This window comes from Phalaenopsis equestris, unplaced genomic scaffold (assembly GCF_001263595.1).
Source record: "Phalaenopsis equestris unplaced genomic scaffold, ASM126359v1 Scaffold000761, whole genome shotgun sequence".
In the NCBI taxonomy this organism is placed as follows: Eukaryota; Viridiplantae; Streptophyta; class Magnoliopsida; order Asparagales; family Orchidaceae; genus Phalaenopsis; species Phalaenopsis equestris.
Genome location: NW_018165201.1, coordinates 5,331,443 through 5,355,971, shown reverse-complemented (window position 1 = coordinate 5,355,971; position 24,529 = coordinate 5,331,443). Strand labels below are relative to the sequence as shown.

General features: G+C 33.1%; 1 protein-coding gene across 4 annotated transcripts in view; it reads left to right on the top strand.

The window, feature by feature from the left end:
• The first annotated feature begins 1,597 nt into the window (after positions 1-1,597).
• LOC110030912 (coilin-like) overlaps positions 1,598-24,529 on the top strand; it is a 32,581-nt gene continuing 9,649 nt past the window's right edge. For 3 of the 4 annotated variants that reach the window (XM_020733898.1, XM_020733897.1, XM_020733894.1), the window contains exons 1-8: positions 1,598-1,932; positions 3,345-3,409; positions 4,815-5,090; positions 15,769-15,835; positions 19,375-19,477; positions 19,928-19,959; positions 20,693-20,908; positions 21,488-21,559. In XM_020733898.1, the coding sequence (XP_020589557.1) occupies positions 1,711-1,932; positions 3,345-3,409; positions 4,815-5,090; positions 15,769-15,835; positions 19,375-19,477; positions 19,928-19,959; positions 20,693-20,908; positions 21,488-21,559 (1,053 nt within the window). In that variant the 5' untranslated portion in view covers positions 1,598-1,710. The remainder of the gene's footprint in view (positions 1,933-3,344; positions 3,410-4,814; positions 5,091-15,768; positions 15,836-19,374; positions 19,478-19,927; positions 19,960-20,692; positions 20,909-21,487; positions 21,560-24,529) is intronic. The other variant, XM_020733896.1, reaches the window with a different exon arrangement.

Sequence of the window (24,529 nt, the reverse complement as noted above, 5' to 3'; positions counted from 1 at the left end):
TAAAGTGAGCTACTCCGTTGTCCCAAATATTTTCCTTGGTGGCCATGTAGAAAATTGAGCGAGTACTTCAGTGGTGGGATTGAGAGCTTCCCACAGGCGGCGCCAAACTGATGCGTGCTAGAAAATTCGCGGCGGTAGAGTAAAAAATTATCGTCTTGGTGTTGTATAAAAGTTCAACACACACACATATGAAATAGAAAAAAACGGTGATAACTCCATAAGTTTTTACGTGGAAAACCCGTTAGGGAAAAACCACGAGACCTGACCCAGTTGCAGAAATTCACTATCGATTGATGATTACAAAAATCCCTTGTTCCACGGAGGGGAAATGGTAACTATATTTCTCAGATTACAATGTCGACTGACGACGTCTGGCTGGTGGTGATTGATGACGGTAGGTGGAGGTTGATGACATCAGTGGCGGTCGACGACGGTCAGCAGTAGTCGACGATGGTAGGCGGTGGTCGACTGAGGTCGGTGGTGATCGTGGGCGATCGACGACGGAGGTCGGCTGTGGTCGACGACGGTCGGTGGTGGTGCGGAGCTGCAGCTTCTCTTCAACACCTTAGGCTCTCTTTATACTTCCTTCCCCTTTATGAGAGGGATGTGACTCTATTTATAGTGTTCTGAGTGCTATTAATACATGAATATGAGTCATTTTGATCGGACGGTTCGAAGAACTTCTATCGATCATACGACGTTTAATGGACATTTGAGTGCCTTAATGTTGTCAAAATTAAGTGATCTCAGGCTCGCAGGATTCATCTCGTCGAGCCGCTCAATTTGAGTATAAACTTGCCATATTTGACAGCCATTTGAATTTCCAAATATGTTCAGAAATCCTTAAAAGTTGTTTAATGACTTGATATGAGCTTGATTTGGCTCAGATTATACAAGTTTTTATATCATTAGGCCCGTCTCATCGAGCCGGTTAGTTTGACTATAAGTTTGCTTAAATCAGAGCTTTAGATGACTTTTTATCAAGATTTGAACATTTTTTGACAAAATATCTTATCGGGATCCTTATAATGCTTCGAGATTCATGCAAGAAGATGAAAATTTATTGGTGCTCTATAAATTAGTATGCTATAATTTTTATTTTGGTTTTCTAGTACCAGAAGTTATGATTGATTTTATAACTATTCTAATGTGTGAGTCACTCTCGTTTATTTATTTTTCTAATTTTGCCCAATGTTTGCTTAAATAAGAGCTTTAGATGACTTTTTATCAAGATTTGAACATTTTTTGACAAAATATCGTCTCGGGATCCGTGTCATGCTTCGGGATTCATGCAAGAAGATGAAAATTTATTGGTGCTGTATCAATTAGTATGCTATAATTTTTATTTTGGTTTTCTAGTACCAGAAGTTATGATTGATTTTATAACTCTTCTAATGTGTGAGTCACTCTCGTTTATTTATTTTTCTAATTTTGCCCTATAAAATTGAAGAGGAGTTATTAATTTTTCTCTCCTAATCCTACAATATGTAAATATTTCTTTTTGTTACTATGTTTGTCAAAGTTAAGTTCATTTAGATTTTGAACTTATTTAAAGTATTTAAGTTTATTTATTTTAATTTGAGCAAATATGATCTAATAATAATCTGAGCGAAAGTTATCGAGTGAGCATGTGACGAGCGATTGAGTGAACAAAAGCCTGGTTTCTAAAATCCCTAAAACCCCAAAACACCCTATCAATACTCTCCGATCATGACGACGCGAGATTCTCCGATGGCGAGGGAGGAGAAAAATGACGGCAATATGGTTCGCTTTCGCTTGATATTCGACGATCCTCATCTCCTCGATAAGTCACAGCGCTCACTGGGACTTCGCCGCTGCTGGTTTCTTCTTAAACCCGACATCACAGTCATTGGTGACCTGGCGTCCCAAATACGCGAGTGCTTTGGTCTCCGTCATCGCATTGTTCTTTCTGTAAGTATCCACCTCATTTCTGTTGTCTATATTGATTTTAGGGAAAACAGTAATGCGCTATGATTTGCTCATCAAGATACTACCAGAGATGATGTTTTTTATTTTTCCGTTGTAGATGTGAAAGTGACACAACTTCTCAAGTTACATTGTAAGCTTTTTTTGGGGAAAAAATTGGTTGAAGATAACATTTTAAGCGGATTTTTGGGCGCAGTTTTTCGATGGAAGGGGCTTTGCTTCTGTCGCAGGCTTGCAATTTTTATAGATTGGTGTTTAATGTTTGCAATTTTAATAATTTTAATGTAGGTTCCTGCATGTGTCTGTCCAGTTTGATTTGAAAAGAAGACATGGTAAGCTAATTTTGGGAAAAATTTTGGCTCGGGATGCATACGTCCCAGACAGTTTTGTTTTATTTTCTTTTTAAGCTTGCGATTTTGTTCGTTGTCTCTCATCCACTCTGTAAGTAGCTGACTGATTTTTTTTTTTTTTTTTCATGTTTTGTAATTTCGATAGTTTTGATGTTTGATAGTTGTTTGTGGGAAGATATAGAGTGCATAGTTGGCTTAATGGAAGTTCCTGCATGATTTTCTCAAGGTAGAGTGAATAGAAAACATTTTAAAGTTCTTGCGGGTTGATTTGTGGCTGGTGAAAATAATGAGATTGTCTGCATTAGAAAGTTAGTGTAACCATTAGATTTTGAGTTGTGGAGGGTTTTATTTATTTATTTTGTTGCATGTTAGGGTGGAAGGTCCATTTTCCTACTAGGTGAAGATGAGAATGAAAAATACATGCAATGGACTTTCGACCGAATTTGGCAGATATTTTGTCCTGGAAAATCATCATGAAAGCATTATAATTTTCCACGATCTCACGTTTTGCTGTATATATTTGTGTTAATGTCAAGTTCTTAAGAAAGAAATGCAATAAATCTGCCTAAATATTGTTGTAATTTCTGTTGAATGGCATAATAATTATGTTATTAGTTCATAGGTTGCAATCTGAGCTTAAGCCTTTTTCTTTATGCTGCGGACTATAATTAATTTATTGGAGAAAGAGTATTTAAATTTAACATCCAAATATTGATTTTTTTTTTTGGTATAACACTTTAGTTGCGTAATCACATCAATCCACATGCATGAAAAGTTGTATTTCACTTTAAAAAAAGTTAATATTATTGGCATTTTTAATTTGATGTTAAAGATTTATTGTTATATAAGTAAATATTAAAGTTTTGGTGTTAGATATATATGGTATGTATGTTGCTTGATGGCATTTCATTTGAAGGTTTATTGTATTTTGTGGTCATTTTTCGCATTTTGCAGAGATGGCTATTTTGTAAACGACCACATTTATGAAGCTTTGTTCAAAATTGATAACTGAGTTATCTTGTTTTGTTTTTTTTTTCCCAATTTCAGATGGATGATTTTGTCTTACCATCATTTGAATCGACGTCCATCATCAAAGAGAAGGATATAGTCAGGTAATTTTATTATAATCCATGATCATAATGGAATTTTAATATGTGCTATTATAGTGCAATTCAAAATATGATAGGTGACTTGAAATTCTGACCCCAAATATTTTGTGTTTGTACTTTTTGATAAAACATTGCCACATACTTAATAAATATATGCAGGAAATATGCTTGTCAGTGGGTTGCCTTTGGATCGAATACGAATCCAAAATAGGTGGATTTGGTTAAGGCCAACCAGAATCCAATTAGAAACCCAAATTGACTTGTATAAATTTTTGTCACTTGAATTCTTTTTGGTTACATACTTTGCCGAGCTTATGAGCATAATACTTTAAGTACCAATTAAACAAAGCTGGATTCCATGTGTTCATATTAGCTGTTAATGTTGCAGGGAACTTGAGTTCAATGCTTCATATTATATAACAATATCACTTCACTGTTTAAACCACTAAGCCATCTATTAAACATTTGCGTTGGAGTGCAAGAATCTGAGTGTTTAAGTGACTTTTACTCTACCAAAATAATAGATGCCAGCTTTAATTCAAAAGATTAAAACCATTTAAAGTGTTTTACTATTACTGAAAGAAAGCACTTCATTATACTTTCATAATTATTTCCATTCATTAATTGTGAATCATCAATTACAAGCCATGGATTCCTATTTTAAAAAATAAGGCTACAATAATTAATTCAAACATTCTAAATTAAGATATAATCTTATTTAAAAAAAAATTTAGCATAATCCTTTTGGATAATTTAAAATAATAAAATTAATATGATAGAAATAATGGAAATTTGGACATGAGCTGATATGAGCCTATGATTGGCACAGCTCAACTATTTTTATTGTTTCATACGATTTCTTGCTGCCTTTGAAAATTTGATCTCTGTGGACTCAATTATTGGACTTATATGGTTTTATAACTGCTTTTGCTAATTTATAGATTGCTTTTCAAACTTAGATGTAGACGCTTTTATGTTAGTCATTCTAGCTATATTAATTAATTTGCAATTGTTCCTTTCTAGCGTATCAATTTATGCTCGCCGGTTTTTTCTATCCTTGATACTTCAACTTTATTGTTTTTTTTTAAATTTTATGTTTTTTTTTTGTCAAAATGTGGCTATTTTTTTGTTTTACATGAGTAATTTTTTTGATTGCAAATTGCACGTTTTTCTACTTTTTCTTGTTTTGTTCTGAGCATCATATTTAACTCAATGCTGGCAATAATTTATATTTAACCAATGCTTTTTGTTAGCTAACTTATTTATCGTTTGAGGTAATAGTGTATGTGAATCTTATTGTTATTTCATGAAAGATGCAATATAATTTTAACTATGAAATTTTGATTGGCAGCATAGATGATTATTTAAATTGTCCTGTTGATGATAATATAGCGCTTTATCCTGCCAGGGTAAAAAGGAAGGAGGCCAAACAAAAGGATATTTGCAAGCCTAATGATGGTCAAAATATCTTCCAAGATTCTGAAAATGCTGGGGTGCAAGGCTTGGATTTCAGTAAAAATCTTTTGGTAGATGGGTATCCTCAAGAAAATTCTCTTAGAAATGGAAGTTATGATAAAGATGTTTTGACTCTATACATGGAAAATTCAATTCATCAAGACCCTCCTGGTGAAGTTGGTTCCACAAAACCAAAGAGAAAATGTTCAAAGAAACTTTCAGATTCAATGTATGTTAGCTAATGTTCTACCATTTTACCTTTTGCTTTAGCTCTATGAAATCATATTCTTAATTTTCTTCACATATTTCCTTTTCATTTCAGTCATTTCACTCATATATATTTTATGTTGTTGATCAGTAATATTCCTTTGAGGTTGAATGTTCTTTATCAACTTGAGCCTTGTCTCAACATGGGTTCTTTACTTGCCATATCCCCAACAATTTCATGCAGTATGCTTTAGTGATATTATTAAAGGTACTTCGTTGTTATAAGTAAAGATTTTTAGCTTTCCATGCTTTGCGACATGAAGTCAGTGTTGATTAAATGGCTTATAATTACTAAGATGGAAATGAGAGGATGACTAGGGCGATAGTTCAATACAATGAAGTTGCTAAAAAATAGTCGAAAACTTTGTTCATCTCTAAATTGATGTATAATCAAATTCATGTCTTACATGAGCCCACTCCAAGATAATTTGTCTGACAGAAGGTAGACTTAATTTTTTGTGTAGATTTTGCATGATAGTATTCACAAATGTTATATGATAATTTTGTGAACATATTTAAATGAATAATTGTGCTGATTTTAAATTGAGTATTTTTGAGTCAAGCTACTTCGACCAGAATGAATTTTAATTTCAAGTCTTGGTAGAATTAGCTGAATTATTAATTATTTTTTAGTTATGTAACGTTGAGTCTCAAATTGATTCTACATCAATTCTAAATGCAAAATTTCACTTTTTTAGAAATTGATTTTTAATCTGTGACTTAGGTTGCTTGAGTTGCCTGTAATTGATAACTTCTGATTTTATGGTTTTTAGTATCTTATGCTATGATGTCCGAGTCGTGAACTTTATTGACGGACAATTCTGCAGTATTTGTTTGATAAAAATATTCACTTTAATTTTCCTTTTATTCTGTCTACATGAAAGTGGCTCCTACTTTTAGCTGATTTCTTGGTTTATATGATGTTTTATTGTTCTATCTGACAGAAGGTCATCTTCATTTTTATTCATCATTGCTCTTACATATGTTGTCTATTCAACTTTTATACTTTTTGTCTGCAATTTCATTACCCCATTTCTGTACCATGTCGTAAACCTTTAAGCCCGCACTTATTACAACAATAACAACAACAACAAAGCCTTAATCCCACTACGTGGGGTCGGCTACATGAATCCTTTCTCTCCATTGCATGCGTTTGGGGTAGCTTGTGCGTTTCAGGATAAACAACTTATCCTGAAACGCGGCCCGCGGGGCGGGTCGACCGCAGGGTTTGACTTTCGACATGCGTTTAGTGTAAAAATGGAACCGCGTTTTCGGATAAGCGGATAAAACGTACAAACCAAACGGTACCGCGGCGTTTTCAATAACGACCCTGCACTTAGAAGCTGCCCCAAACGGGTCATATTTTCATTTAGTTCTAATAAATTAAGATCATTTTTATTACAATAAGCCTAAGTTTTCCTAGGTCTACATACGCCTTCTTAACAATAGCCGAATCTAAAACATCTACTCTCCTAATCAGATCATCAGATGGTCGACGCTTAATGTGACCAAACCATCTAAGACGACTTTCTCTAATTTTATCCGTCACAGGAGCTACACCAACCCTGTCATGGATATATTCATTTCGCATTTTGTCTCAAAGTGTAAAGCCACTCATCCACCTAATAATTCTCATCTTGGCAACACTTAACTTAGTATTATGCTTCTCTTTTAAAGGCCAACATTTAGCGCCATAAAGCAGTGCAGGTCCACCACCGTCTTATAAAATTTTCCTTTCAGTCTAAGCGGTACTTTTCGATCAAATAAAAGGCCCGAAGCATTTCTCCACTTCAACCAACCAACTTGAATTCTACTATTAACATCCCCATCTATATCATCATCGCTTTGAACGACAGACTCGAGATATCTAAATCGTTCACACCTTTTAATAATTTGATCACCCAAAGTTACACTTCTGTCACTAGAGCTACTACTACTAAAATTACATTCCATGTATTCAGTTTTAGTTCTACTCAAATGAAGGCCTTTAGAATCCAATATGTTTTCAGTTTTAGTTCTACTTAAATGAAGGCCTTTAGACTCCTTGTCCTGGGCTTTTTCTCTCGTTTTATCCACGAGAAGGATATCATCAGCAAAAAGCATACACCAAGGTTGATTCTCCTGTAGATGTCTAGTAAGATCATCCATAACTAAAACAAAAAGATATTGGCTTAAAACCAATCCCTGATGTAATCCAATAGAAATAGGAAAATATTTGGTCAATCCTCCTTCACTTCGAACACAAGTAACAACTCTAGTATACATATTTTTAATGACTTGAATATAAGTCATATTAACACATTTCTTCTCAAGAACTCTCCAAAGGAAATCTCTCAGAACCTTATCGTAAGCTTTTTCTAAATCAGTAAAAATCAAATGTAGATTTTTTTTATTGTCTCTGAACTTCTCCATCAAACTTCTTAATAAATGTATAGCTTCAATAGTAGACCTGCTCGACATAAATCCAAATTGATTATGAGAAATTTTTATAATACGTCTTAACCTATGTGCAATTACCCTCTTCCATAATTTTAAAGTATGACCCATCAACTTAATTCCTCTATAATTTCCACACTCTTGTGCATCCTCTTTATTCTTAAAAAATGAGACCAAAATACTCTTCCTTCACTCAGACATTTTTTTAGTTTTTAAAATAATATTAAAGAGTTTAGTAAACCAAGAAACTCCAAAATCTCCTAAACATTTTTATACTTCAATTGAGATATCATTAGGTCCTACAGATTTTTCACTCTTAGTTTTCTTTAAAACCTCATCAACTATTTTTTTTATTAATGTGACGATAAAAATGACACGTTTTATTATTATTAACGATATTAAGATCACTAAATTCGATCGTATTTTCAGAAACTTCATTAAAAAAATTATCAAAATAACTCATCCACCTATGTTGAATATATTTTTTTAAGAAAAACACTTTTTGATTTTCATCTTTAATACACTTTACTTGAGTTAATTTTTTACTTTTCTTTTCTCTTTGTTTGGCTAGTTTATACACATATTTTTCACCCTCCTTAGCATCTAATCTATTATAAAGATCATTAAAAACAAAATTTTTTAGCGTTACATATTTTTCTTTTAGGCTCTCTGCGGGCCATTTGATAATTTTTTCATTTCTCTAAGTTTTAACATTTAAACCAATTTTTATAACATAACTTCTTATATTTTATCTTTTTTTGCACATTATTATTCCACCATCAATTATTTTTATTTAAAGAAACATTTTCTTTTGATTCTCCAAGTACATCTTTTGCTACTTGCATAATAGTGTTTGTTACTTTATCTCACATAGCATTTGCTTCATCATGAACATCCCAAATTTTGAAGTCTTGAATTTTACTCATAAAAATAATTTTATTTGTCTTTTAGTATTATTTATTTTACAACTCTTCATTTTAAAATTTAGAACTAATAAACGATGTTGCGTACTTAAATCCTCATTTGGAATGACCTTACAATCTTTAAAATATCGACGTTCTCTTCTTTTCATAAGAAAATAAACAATTTGTGTTTTATTAGATTCATTTTTATAAGTAATAACAAAATCATACGCTAAAGCAAAATCTAAAATAGCTCTACCTTCTTCATTAGTCACTCGAAAGCAATAGCCACCATGAATATTTCTAAAATCTTCAACCATTCTACCGAGATGTCCATTCAAAGCTCCTTCAATAAAATTGCTTTCTTCAAGAGGTATCATTTGTATTAAGTCTTCTAAGTTATTCAAGAATTTATCTTTAGACTTTATATATAAACCTACTTGAGGAGCATAAGCACTTAAATTATTAAAAATCTTAATATCAATGTAAATCTTAAGGGCTATAATTCTATCTCCAACTCTATTAATTTTTACAACATTATCTTTCAAACTCTTATCTATAATTACATCTACACTATTTCTAGTGCGACTCTCTAGTGCGACTCTTACCAGAATACCTTACCAGAATACCAATGTTTAAAACCTAAGTTATCAATCTCCATATCCTTTTCTCCAACCCATTTAGTTTTTTGAATACATAAGATATTAATCTTTCTATGAATCACAATATCAACTAATTCCCAATATCAACTAATTCCATTACCTATATTCCAAGATCCTATCATAAAGAGTACCTATATTCCAAGATCCTATCCTAATATTTGTTTTATTAGTTTTATGAACTAACTTCTTTACCCACATTCGTCCGTAATGTGGAAACCCTTGCTTATTTGACATTACACCTGGGCGCCGGTGTAGCTGAACTTGACGACCTTTGCACACTTTTCACTCTGTTCAGACTATACAACGCGTCACTTCCAGGAGACACCCTAGCACTTACACAAAGATCAAAAGGATTAATGTCATGATTTTTTTTCGACAAGTTTTACGCTGGCTATCGACTACCTAACACAACCCTCCACAACCCTCCACTTTTCACATTCCACTTTTCACATTTGGGCTTGGGACCGGCAATGATAGTGTTAAGCCTGCACTTATTGACTTAATAAAAATCAAGCTTATCATTGACAAATTGCCTTGTGATTGTTCTTTCTGAACATCTAGTTCCTAGTTTCCGGTTGAAGAAGTTTCTCAGTTTTGATTATGCAGTGTTTCATGTCTCCAAATATATTCGATGAGAGGCAAGTTTGGTTGGTTTCCAACACTTAATGTTTTTTGAAGAAATTCATTGAAAATTTGTGATGCGACTGGTATTGCTTGCTTCTCCAAATTTCTGATTGCTTGTTTAGGATCATATTAAAACAAGAAAACCTTGATATTAGACAATTTTCTATATTATATTTGTTCCTTCTTGAACCTTGTACTCATTATTTATTAAAATAAGGGGAATGAACACCATTTTTTCCCCCACATTTATTACGGTTCCAAGTTGGCAGTCCCCCCTCTCTGGTTCCAGTGTTACCTTCGATCCAGCTTAAATGCGCAATCCCAATTTTGTAGCCTTTGGTTGCTTGCCCACTTTCGATCCCATAGAGCTTGTCGATTCTCAATCTTACCCTGATTCCTTCTTGCAAACTTACTCACAAATCCACTCTCATTCGTTATGCTCACTTGCTCTCCCATTGTCACAACACATGATACTTGCCAAGTGACCCCACACATTTGCCTTCTTTTCTCACTTTCGAACCTGTGCCTATAAGTTGCTTGATCAATCATACTCGTGTTATTTTGGCATTACTTACGTAGCCATACACTGTATTCAATGTCGCTTGCCCTTTAGCCTAGGGCATAACCACTTCATAGTTAACCTTTATTTTAATTATTTAACAATTAAACTCAAATTGTTTTACTCTCTTTCACATATTTGTCATCATGCTTTCCTTTCTATAAGTCAAATTCCGCCATTGTCAAATAACAATTGCTAAATTTAATGATATCAATTATTTTTCGTGGCTTGTGGGTTTAGTTTGCTTGTTGTTTCTCAAAATATGCTTTGCATAATCTTCAGGTATAATTGACTTTGTTAAGTTTTTAAATTGGGAAGCATCTGATTATTCTATTTTGACATGGTTACTAAATGATTTTGAAATTTTCATTGCAACAACTACTATATTTTATGTTCGCTCCACGTTTTCATGAAAGTAATATTTCTATATACACTTTGTCTTCTGATATTATTTTCTTTTCAATGAAATGATATGAAATCCCAGAGTATCATAGCATAATTGTTGAGAATGGGACAACTTATTTTAGTGTTGCCTCTTCACCACTGATCTGACCATCTGCTGTTAGCAAAATAAAGAATTTTTTTTTGCACTGAATTTATTTGTTTTTTCTATATAGGCTGTGTAATATCAAGTGGTGTTAGGCTCAATAGTATCAAACATTTGAGAGAGTTTGTTTGGTTCTACTCATTTTGAATCTCTCTAGTCCTAAAAAATTAATCTTGGCACTGGTGTTAACCTATAGAAACTCAGGAACATTGAGCATCCACTAGCTTCCATTTGTTTTGTGTGCTTTATGGTACTCACTTAATTCTTTCTAAATTGAATGACTTAAATAAGCCTTTGTTGGCTCAAACTGTTATCAAGTGGCTTTTATCTATATTTGTTTGACTTGATTGTATGAAACAAAATTGAAATGTCTATAAATGCATAACAAATTATCAATGTTATCAACTACATCAACTTTATATTGACAAAATTAAGTTCAGGCATTGCAGCTCAAGAATTCAAATGCAACAAAATGATAAAATTCAGACTTCAAATGTCTTAAATTGCATGGAAGCGATTGGAATAACCACCCACTTGCATTTTTGATGTTCAACACTCATCATAGTGATTAGATTGTTTCAATGTATCCATATCATTAAATTGGTTCGATAACACTTAACCTTTAAAGAAAAAATTAGCTCGTCATAGCCTTTGTTTAATTTAATCAAATATAGTATTGAAGTTTTGAATGAATTTGAATTAGTGTACATCATTCAAGTTTTTAATGTTATAAACTGTTACGTTGGCGCCTAGTCTAAGTTCAAATCTGTCTTTTATGGGCAATTTAGTCTTTTATTTATTTTTTTATTATTGTTGGGTATAAATAGACTTGTTGTGTCTAGGTTTAAGGGGGGATGCAAGAAATTGAGTTGTAAGTCTTAAGTTTAAGTTTTTGGGAGAGATTTCTTACCTCTCGAATTGTAGGAATTAGGAAAGATCGCCTATCTCTCGAATCATTGGTGCTTATTTGTTCTATTTGTGTGAGTTTGGATTATTACAATAAAATTCATATTTGGCCAAACATTTGTGGAATGTCGTTTCGATTTTGACGTTGTATTGTACCAAATTGGTATCAAAGCTTGAGTTTTGGGAGATCGCCACATAATCATTGCAGGCGTGTGAAACAGTTTTTGGTGTGAAAAATAGCAGAGACGCGTCGACGGGGGATCCCTTTGTGACCTAACTCTGCGATAATCGCCAATAGAGAGGTCGTCACGAGATTGCACCACACTGGGAAGGCTTCAACGCGAAGGATCACGACTCGCTGAGGTCCAAAACTAATTTGAAATGGAACCCCGTGATACAGTAGGGCCCAGTGTTTGCTGGGAAGGAAACCGTCAGGATCCTGAAGGTTAGAGCTTAATGTGAAAGAGACGACACGAAGTGATCGTGACTACGGGATCACAACAGAAGCGTGGTGGTATATCGCAATACACTGGCGATTAGAACCGCTAAGAAGCCATGCAATATTGCGGCGAACAGAGATTGAAACTCCATCTTTTGAAAGAGGTAGCTGAAAAACATTAGCAGGATTGCAACGTACAATGCTCTAAGACCAGCGAATCGGAAACGTTGGGGATCATGACGAATAGAGACCCGCAAACCTTAATCGCGAATGGATCCGTGCGAGTTGAGCCTGCTGGGGAGCCGACAAGGTCGCAAATTACATTTTAGTTGCGGCTTAATCCTTGTTGCGAGTCGTTCGGTTGGATTGCAGCTTGCTTGGTATAGTTCAGTCACAACTCTTGTAACTGCATGTAGGTGCTTCCATCTTTTGGCGATAAAAAAACATATGGGAAAAATGACAGCTAAGAAAATAGAGGATTTGAAGAAGAAATTAGAGAAAGATGTGAGCCAAATAAGATCTGAGATGGAAGAAATGTTCGTGACCATAGAAAATATGTTTTCATCCATAGAGAGTCGAATGGAGGTTGAATTCGTAAGCATAGGGGAAATGCAAGAAATGATGAAGTTAATAAAGTTTCACACAAAACTGGTTTCACCTGCCACAAGGATGAGAGACGATGTCAGGAACAGATTCCAACAACAACAATCAAAAGGATTCATACGAGATGAGGGCAACGTCACAATTTTAGGCGGATCAGGAGCTGTGGTATCGAGCGAGGAAACTTAGAGCGGACTTGTGCTACAACACTTTGAAGAAATAACATAACATTTGGATGGCTTGAACAAACAAAAACAAGTGGGATTGAAGTTGACAGAGATGGAAGATACACATGAGACGGAGTTGACAGAGATTCAATTGATTGATGAGCCACAATATGAGTTGTTTGGGCCTGCGATATTTTCTAAGATTGATTGGAAATTATGCCACCATCCGATTCAAATGCTGCCAAATGATATGAACAAGACTATATTTCAAACTCCTGTGGGTCACTATGAATTCCTGTTTAAATGGAAAAGATGGTCAGATAATGACGCTAGATGGAAGCCACTTGACTTTATCAAGCGACAGTCTAATTTTTTCCGAGCTTGAGGACAATGTGTCTTTTGGGGGAGGGAGTATTATTACGTTGGCGCCTAGTCTTAGGGCAAATCTATCTTTTATATGCCTAATGGCAATTTAGTCTTTTATTTTTATTATTGTTGGGTATAAATAGGCTTGTTATGTCTAGGGTTAAGAGGGGATGTAGGAGATTGAGTTGTAAGTTTTAGGTTTAGGTGTAAGTAGAGATTTCCTACCTCTTGAATTGTAGGAATTGGGAGAGATTGCCTACCTCTCGAATCGTAGGTGCTTATTTTTTGTATTTGTGTGAGTTGCTTGGATTATTACAATAAAATTCGTGTTTGCCCTAATTTCTATAGAATGATGTTTTTGATTTTGGCGTTGAATCATACCACACTCTCTACCCATGCCTCGTTTGCACAAAAAGGCATTTAATTCAATGACAACATCATCTCAAAGCCCATTAGCATTGGTACTCATTCATTTTGTTAATGTGTTCTGAAGCTTTTTTCTCTCCTCTAAAAATTCAACTTCTCTTTCATTCCAAAAGGTTGACTTAAGAAAGGTGTTAATCTATGTAGTTTTGAACATGAATAAGCTCTCATTGTTTATAATGATGATGGGATAAAGCTGGCGCTGAACATCCCTCCGCAATAGTAGGAAACTCAGGACATCCAACATCATTCTGTTTGAGATAAACTGAACTAGTTCAGTTCAGTTCTTTTCTAACCCTAATGGGCCAGTCAGCCTTTTAGGGCTTTAATTATTTGCTTTAATTAGGATTATGATTGCTTTAGTAGTTCTATTATGTATATTTGTTGTGGACTAGTTTTGGGGGGGCTTAGGATTTTAGTTTGGTATTTGTGTTAGGACCCAACCTTAAGCTTGAAAGTAACTAAGGCGGGTACAAACAGTCGAAAGGTGGGAACTAAGTTTTCTATATCCATTTACAATTTTAAAAATGAAAGTGCCGCAAATTAAATTAAATTAAAATAATATATTAAATTCATCTCGTTACTGGTTGTCTGCGTCAACATTATCCCTTCTATCATTCATCTTTAATCATTTAATTAAACCTGAAATGTTTTAAAACAAAAATAAATTAAATAAAACTAGTGTATACTCATACTTCTAAACTGCAGTAATACATGAGAAAAAAATAATATTCATGTCACTTAAGCTTTTAATAAATTAATAAAAATATTGATGCTATTAAATAAATCTTAATTTATTAATAACATATCAAAATCGTTATATATCTCTACAACCGTCAGAGGAACACTGTCTAAAAATTTGTATCACTTAAAATATTTTAATATTAATATCATTTTTCATATAAGTGCACGAGTACATTAGAGTTCTCCTATTAGTACCGTGAGTGCTTTCATCATAGTCAATCATGCACATGTAAACATACAATAAAAATTCACTTTCTACTAATGAATATTTCAGTCTCATTTGCAAGCAATTTGTATTCTTGTGTAAACATCAATATCTCGATAATTTAAACGAAGCTGAGCACACATCATTTGTACAATAGCAAAAAAAATAATGAAGTCATAAATCATGAGTATGCAAAAAAATATTATTATACCAAAAGAATATGATTACTCACATCGATGATTGACGATCTGTTTGCTCTTTGTTTGCATTACTTATTATCAAATTATCACCTATAAACTATGAAATATATAATTATCGTTTTACTAAATTGTGTTTTAATTTAATTATGAATTTTTGTTGTATCATACTATTTAATTAGAATTTTGACACCTTAAACTATAAAAATTAATTATTGTAATAAAATTTATTATTAAATTTTTTTTGAATTAAAATCCTAGCCTTTCTTTAGTGTTCGAGTCAAATGCACTTAAGTTATAATTTAAATAATAGACTCATAACACGCGCTCACCCGCGCACACACTTCCACTTCTCGCCTCGGCCGTGCCGTTTTAAATCATGGATGGAATATCTTTACTTTAAATTGAATAATTCTATGAGTAAATGTCAATGAATTGATTTGATCCTTTTTTGTTGAACATGATATCATTTAATTTTCAAACATCTGCAAAAGAAAATAAGGTTGATTTTAGCCATCTAATGATACTATTTATTAGATTTAGCAGCATTTTCTAACCATATTAAGATGCATTTGGAAAGTTTGTGGACAAAATCATCACAAATTAACCATTCAAATAAATTGGGATAGAATCAGAGTTATCTAGTGAGCAATGCTTTCCGTGTTAGAACAAGTTATATGAAGGATTTATTAAAATTATAAGTTTTATGATTAATTGTTATTTAAGGTCGATTTTATATTCCTATCTTTACTTTGATTTGGTGAATTGACACCATTAAGATTTTAACATTTGTTTGAATATCATCTTTAATTATTAAAAAAAATTATATAATTCTCTCTCAGCATTTTATTTTCTCTCTGCAGGGGCCAAAATAACGAATCTAACCATGAAAATGAATTTGAGCCTAGCAATGATTCTGATGTGAGAAAGGTTGGATGTTTGTACTCCTATATTGTTCATCTGAATAGTGTTATTTCATTCTAAAATTTTATTTTTGTTATTTGGTTGATTATAAAATTAGAGTTGACTTGGCCAAAGTTTAATATTTTATCTACTTGTTGGTATAAAGATTGCAAGTTTAAAATGTGTTATCTTTTTTTCTATGCTGATTCTTCTTCTTATCCCTTTACATTAATTGTTTTATTGGTAATTTAAATTTTTTTATTCAGTTTTATTATTGTATCTACTACCCTCTACGTCAAAATCAACTAATAATACTATCAATCGTAGTTTCTTCTTAAATGCTGTTTTCACACTTTGTTTGATGCTATACTTTTATATCAATCTTTTTGGTTCCAATAGCATCAATCCTAAAATTATTAGGTGTATTGATCCAAACACAATTTTAAGTGAGTTCTTTTGTCCCATCCTGGATCCATATGACACTTTTTGTCTTTTTGACTTTTTATGAATTTATTATTTTAATTTTCCTCACCATCCTGTTCACTTAAGCCGCGTTGACCACGAGGGCCTCCGTTAAAAATGTTGTGTAGGCTATTTTGACTCATCTCTCGACCAAGGGGAGGAGCTTTACCTAATCATCCCAATCGGTTGTGTTGTCCATTCAGCATAGGCTTCACTATTCTTAAAACTTTCAATTGCTTAGGCTTTAAATACAAAGAAGAAGGGTATGCGGTTTCAAATTAATCAGCAATCGTTGGCCTGCCAAAAATTGCCCATCCAATGCTACAATGCTTTTGGAGCTATCATTCATTATTGGAGGATATGATTCTACAGCTTCCTAATGCACAAATGTATTAAGGAGGATCAGAAGGAAGATAAATGCCCGCCTTTATACCAATCATTGTAAATTGCCTATTGACTTAGGAGCTAGTGTCATAGATAGAGTCCAACATCCCAATGGCCATACATTGGGTATAATGAAATAGTTTGGGGCCCAAATGATGGATTCAGGTTAAGCTTTTTAGAAGCCGACTAATAATGAAGAAGCCATTTGTTCTCAATATAAATTCCTCGAAGCAATTAAAGAATATGGAGTTCATGGTTATGGTCATTATAATGCAAACAATGTCTCCCTAGGAGAATAATATCTAGGAGAGCCTCTATATGAAGATCATGAATGTGTCTTTCATCATTGAATTATGTGAGATATTACTTGCATCTCGGATGACCTCTGACCAACTAAAAGAAATTGCTAAATGAGCATCAGAGCATAACTCCTTGGCATCATCTTGTCCAAATATCCGTTCTTAGAAGGTTTCAATAATCATAACAAAAGCGACAATCTTGCTAAAACACTCTCATTGGCATAGTGAACTCTGAGTTGTGAAATAATTTTCTCCTTTTTTTATAGTTCTCAAAGCAATACAAGAATATGGACAGTAAAGAAAAGCTTTGATGCTCATGCCCAGGGGTTGAGGCCATCAGACAAACAAATGATCCACTCCTAGGAGAATAAATGCCCAAGAGAAGCCGTCACTGAAGATCTAGGACATGTTCTCATTGTTAAAATGTGGAAGGATGAATGACACACCAGACAACCCCAATCAATTAAAAGAAATTTCCTGGTAAGAAAGAAGTGTGCCATATGATCAATATCATTGTTAAGTTTTCGCTGCAAGAAAAGTCCTAGCAACATACTTATGGTCATGGTCTCACCAAGGGCTCTGAAGTTTGAATGAGAAACATTGGGTGTGATATCTAGGTCAATTTCATAGAAATCTGTCATTTGAAGTTCCATAGGAGTGGATTCTCAAAGTTTGCAATGGATCGCCACGATGGTGAGCACTCTTGGGAGCAACAACAATGATCATAAATAAGGTCCCAATGAGTGTCACCCCCACTTTAATGCTAGATAACTTGTTTTTGTCGTTTGACTCCTTAAACTTCATCTTCTATGTATGATGCCTATAATAGAAACTTTGTATTAGTAAAAATTTATTAAATTTTTTAATTATGTTTGTATAATCTTTATCCATTTATTTACCTATTTTAGTTATTTCATTTTAACTAATGATTATAATTCTTTAAATTAAGTTTAGCATATTTCTTTAATCAAATTATTAATCTTGTATTTTTATTAAAAATATATCCAACTTGACATGAAGTTTTTTTTATTTTGCTATCTTTATGTAATATAAATCTTATTTAATTTATTTTTATTATAAATTTATTCATAAGTCATAATTAATCTTTGTTAATTATTACCTTAACTTTTGATAATTATTACAATTATATTGTTTAAATTTTAATAATTACAACCTTAATTTTATTTTATATATATCATTTGTTATATATATATATCGCGCGCGCGTTATTATGTTAATCGATTTCATTATTTGATAAGTTTGTAATTGAACATAACAATCATACTTATTTCAATAATTGATAGTTATATTTAAAATTCATTATTAATTGTAATAAAACAATATTTTAAATAAATACAATTTTGAATGAAAACTTGCTCAAAATAACAATTATAACCCTAACTTTGTTGATAATAGATCATGCTCGATCGCTGCTTGACGCCTAATCTTTGTCAAATGCGTTGCTTCGTCTTCTCTTTCACATGAAATGCTCACCAAGGCTTATATTGTCATTCTCGCGTTTGCTTAATTTCCTACTCTCGATTGAAACCAGATTTGCCATCTCCATCTCCTATTTGTAATTATGAATTTGCATTTCCCATTCGTTTGCATTACTGAGCCCCAATCTTATAATTGCTAGTGCTTAAGATCACTGCATGCTACTCACATGAGTTCTCTCTTCGCTCTCTACATGTGCATTGGTCCGGTCGCTGATCACCCTCGGCTTGATTTCTTACTCGGCTCTTGTTTGCAGGTCGCTCTCTCCTCTCCTTTGCAGATGTTGATCATTTCATTCTTTCTACTCCTTTGCATGCACTCGACTTCCTTATCTTGCCAATCGACCTACCACGCTTTGCTTTTCATTGATTCGAGCACAAGAGGTCCGTCTCCTTACCAGTCTCCCTATCTCGGTTGCTGAATGCTTCGTCTCCACCTCTCTTTTTTGTATCTATTTAAATTGGTTACCACTTTTCCTTCATTCGCCACTTTGATTTCTTCCTCTTGGTTCACATATTTGTCTCCCTCTTTTTCATATTTGCCATTTTCGCTCCTAGTGAATCCATATTTAACAGAATATCTCAACAAGAGTGAATGCCTTAACAAACTTTGGAGGGAGCTCATGCTTTTAAAAAAGCTTCCATTTTTCCTACTATAAACTGATAACTTGCCCTCCAGTTATTCAATGAATCAAAACTTGTCTTTTACCTTAAAATGGGAGGAATAACCTCATGATATTTGGACCAATTACTGATAGAGAACGAACCCTCTCAATATTAAGATAGATTCAAGTTGAAGATTCTTTTGAGGTTGTACATTCACGATAAAAAAAACATCATGAAATGCATATTAAAGATAAGGAGATTAATCGTTTCTGTTTAATTGCAATGATTTAATTGTCTAATGCTGTAAAATGCTGTGCAGAAAAAAAAAGCCGTGCTTCAAATGGTTCCACATAGCTCTGAAGGAGAGGAAGATGTTGTAGCTTCTGTAGTTCAGCCTGATCATGTTCATTTTCTGCCTCAAGGTAAAGTTAATTATACTTTTTCTCTCATTTATAAATCAAAATAAAGCTTCATAGACTAATGTTTACGAGGTGCCAACTTTTGCGAACTGAATCAATCTTTTAAAACTTTGATTCATCTTTTACATTTATTGAGCCAAAGCCGGTTGGTGTCCACCATTCCTGTTCATATTTTTGTATTACAATTCATGGTATTTTTGTTAAAATGTATATTGCTAGTTCTATTTCTATATAATAAATAATACAGTTTTAAGTGTATGCATACAAGAATAACCCTTTTTATCTTAAAAGCATCTCTGCTTAATCACTGACTTACACAATTTTGCTGATGGATATTTATGTTTTTTTTTATGAATTAGTCGTTGTAAGAAATATTTTTATCTTATTATTTCATATTTTTTTCTACTAAAATAAAATTTATGCTAAATCTTTTAGTGATAATTTCGTATGCAGAACATGGTGCACAACAAGCAGATGAACCTCAGGTATAATTTGATTTTTTTTTTTTTTTTTATGTTAACAAAGTTCTAATTTGTTTGGTAACCCTTGTCAATTTCGGCAAGCCCCTCATGGATTGAATTTTATGAGGATCGGTCATTGGAAGGGTGAGACTGTTTTTGTGAAGATGAAAATGCGCATTTGTAAATATGATTTTGGGCTCTCAGATAAGTGTTCAACAGACTAATAGAGCAGATTCTAAGCTAAGAGATACATTTTGCTCAATAACTAAACATTTTAGCAAAAATATTTAAAAACATCCTTCTTGCAGTTTGAACTGAATTTGATTTCCAAAAAAATTTAAAAATGCTGAACAGATGCCTTTATTAATGTCAACTTGAGTGTGAATTTATTAATATTTGACTTTATTTTTCTCAATTTGCCAATATTGGGTGTAATCATTAATGTTTTTGTCAAATTATGTTAATTGAAGTCTCATTATTTTTGAGTTTATGTTATGTACTCATTACAAGAATTATTTAAATTTTTCAGATTACTGTTTATATAGTTTTGCAATTTCAATTGAAAAAAATCTTAGGATACCTGAAAATTTATGAAATTTTAAACCAGTAAATGTTTAATATTTTGTTAAACTGGTGAAATGTTGCTTTTACAATCCAAAGAAGAAAAGAAGTATATCTTTTTGTCGGTTAATCTTTGCACTTTCATCAATGTGCTCAATATGTTGGATATTCTTAGCAGCTATTTTATTTGTTTCAGAAGCCAGCACTCTTTGACGGGGGAAGCAGCATTAAGGAATCAGATAGGGATAAACAGAAAACCTTTCCTCAGGCAAAGGTTGATGGTGCACCTGTTTCTGATGGGATTTTGCCACTCCCAAAATCTGGATTGTTGTCTTTGGCCGTTGACAAAGCAAAGCCTCTTAAGCAAGTCATAACTTTTGAGATCCTTGTCCCTCTACGCCGTTTACCGGTGGTATGTTTTTCTGTGAAGTTAGTAGATTATTTGTATAAAACTCTGGTTTTATGAAAGTGGATAATAGTTTTAAAACTTTGCAAATATGGATAACAATTTTTCTTACTTTGCAATAAATGGCAATAAAATCTGGCATATATGCATGAATTTCTTGAATATGTTATTATTAGAGTTTATTATGAAACACTGGGATACAATTTAAGGTGCTACTCTCTAGTAGTATATATATATATATAGATATAGATATAGATATAGATATTCACAATAGATATAGATATAGATATATATATTCACAATAGAGCCAAGTATTTGGAATTTTATATAAAGAAGCCTATTTTTCCTTTGGGTCCTTATGCTTGCCCTTAGTGTTTCAAGTATCATTTCATCCACAACATTTGAAGTGCTTGATTTTACTGTTATCTATTTCAACCTTTAAACTATGATTTGAAATGTAAGAATTGAAATCTGCTGATGTTGTCCTCTATATCAACCTTTAAATTATGGTTTCAGACTTGAAAATTGTAATTTTTCAATTTTTTTTCTACAGAGAAACTTACTAGTGAATTGAATGTTCTGCAGAAAGGTGATATCCTGGCATATCGCTGTGTCGAGCCCTCATCCTCAATGTACCCTCAACTTTCGTCTCCTCAAGTACGAGTTCCTTTATTAGCGATTAACTACTAATATAAAACGTTTTGAATTATTTACTTTGTTTTGTTTGATCAAATTGAAAGAGGGGGAATGAAAGGGGTGAAATAAAATGGTAATAGTAAAAGAAGTGATTTGAAGCATGAATTTGGACACAAAATACAATGCTAATAAGTAGGATAAGAAATGCATGAACGTGTTTTTTTTATTAACATAAAACATGTACCGAGACTTTTTAATATCAATACTCTTTATCAAAAAGTACTCAATGATCGTTAAAATAAAATATTACATTAGTTTGTGTATAAGTTTATTTCACATTTTATCAAGTATACTTAATTGTCAACATCACCAACACTAGCATTAATTATTATAAATTAAATATGATTTTTATTAATGCCAATATTGTCGTCTCTAGACAATGTCAAAAAACTTGAAAAAAGTAATATTCAAATAACCGTAAAAATATTATCACAATGATGTGTTACTAATTGGGCTGTAAATGATCCGAGCTCGAGCGAGCTTATGCTTGACTCGTGTTTGACTCATTCGAAATTACTCGTGTTCGAAATTGGCTCGTGAATAGTGTGTTCGTGGCTTGCTTTAAATATTCTTGTTCGTGTTTGATTCGAAATTGGTTTGTTAAAATTAATTGGACAAAATAGATATAGTGTGTTGGATTCAAACCTGCACCAATTATTTGCAATAGAATACGCAGATTCATATGATCACATGAGTTGTTATGATTTAAACTTAAATATAAATAAATAAATTAATTAATATATACCGTAGGCAATATTATAAAATGAAGAGAAGAGGAACAAAAGAGTGGGAAAGGAGGAACCCAAAAACCGTAAGGATTCTCCCCTCGGCATACAACTCAACCAAAAATCTCTAAAAGGTAGTTACATGTATACCCAAAAGCTTTAAAGTAAAAATTGGAATAGTATAGAATTGAAGATAAGAGAAAACAAAGCAAGGTTGTAGCATTTCCGAAAAAGTCTGATGTTGAGGATAGAATGAGGGAACAATTTTCCTTCAGTAAGTGTCGTAACAGTAACTCATGAAAGGAGGAAAAACGACGATTAGCAAAGCCTGTGGGAGCACGAGAGAGTAGCCACTAGAGCACGACAGAGTGCATGAAAAGATGACTGGAGAAAATTAAACAACAAATAAGAGCTCCTCAATAAGTTAAAACCCAGAAGGCAGTATGGAAATACTTAAAACAACCAAACATCCATTGAAACAGTATATGTAATCATCTGATGTAAGGTATATCTAACAGATCTCTCCTTAAAAGTATTTGAAGTTTCTTGGGAGGACTAGCAAATACCCCCAAATATCCCCGTTGAGCTAGCCAATCTGCGGTTCACTATAGATAAAATTTCATTTAACTTGGAGATCATGTGAATCGATATATTGCCAAATATTGTTTAAACATATAAGTAAATTCTAGATAGGCTTCTTTCTTCTGGAAATAAAATCCAGAATATCAGAAGAATCGGTTTCAATGATAAGTAAAGGCTAATTGAAAGTAACAACAGTTAGCAAAGCCAGAAAAACTGCCCAACCCTCACTTTTAGTGGGAGAAAGAGCCCATACTGAAGAAGAGAAAAAGCAAAGACATTAGCCCAAATGATTTCTGAAATTGGCCCCAACACCTGCAAAGTTAACTTTCCAATTTTCATCTATATTTATTTTGATTCAGCCAGGTGGAGGGGGCTGCCAACAAATTAATGTTAGCCTCCAGCCCTCCTTAGGCAAGCTAGGCATCAAATGTAGATGTTCATCGGCCTTGGTATAGTAAGCAATGATATTTGAGATAGTAGAAGTAGGGGAAGGGAGAGAGTGCTCATGCCTGACATTATTCCTAGCACACCATATAAATCACAATACTAAAAAAGTAAAAGAACACATTTTGATATCAAAATAGCTACTAGGCGGCTGAGCAAACATAAGATCTTCCATAGAATTCCTTGTAAGATTTCTCAAACCAAAAATCTTTCCCAAACTTTGCCAAATTTCTCATGCAAAGGGACATAAGAAATAAAGATGTAAAGCACTTTCTTCAAAACATTTATAAAGGCAACATTGTGAGGCTAATCTCAATCCCATGAGCTTCAACGTGTCATCAAAAGGAAATAAGTTTAGAAAATTTCTCCATAAGAATATTGAGATTGAAGAAGTGAGGCATTTATCCCATATATTAGTTCCCTAATTCCAATTATCAAATCGATGAAATGAGTTATAAAGCATTTTTGAGATGGATGTGTTTCGAATTGATTTCAGATGGGGCTTGTCTTTTGTGCTATTGCGTAAAGGTATGTTAGAAATTTGGGGGGGGGGGGGGGGGGGGGGGAATTTCACCGACCCCGCCAAATCTTTCAATAAATGCAAATTCCATTGCCCCTCCAAACAAAAATTAGAGACAGAAAATTGAGAATGTAAAGAAGAAAGGGAGAACCACTAAAAAAATCAGCCCCCCCAATTATCATGCCAAAAAGAGATGCTTCTATCACCAATTTTCCGAAAAGTAAACTGATTAGCCTTACTTCTTACCTTTAGGATTGCCTTCCATATTTTAGTTCCATGGTTTCCACTTAGCAACAGAAGGATGATCAAAAGAATAGTATTTATGAAAACCAAAGGGAATTCCCTTCTCTAAATTTGAAACAAAGTTTAAACTTGTTGATATCAGCAATATAATTGAGGCTTTTAAAGCCAAGGCCACTAGAGTTTTTAGGTTTGCACATTTTTTGCCAACCGGTCCAGATTTTCCTAGTGCCGTTTCTCACCCATAAAAACTTATTAAAATTATCTTCAAAGTAATCTGTGTGCTTTTCTTTAAGTTCAAAAGCTGTAAAGCATAATGAGGAATATTTTGTAAAACAATTGTGAGAATAGTTAACATGCCCCCATTAGATAAGAAAATATTCATCCAATCACACATATATATATATATATATATATATA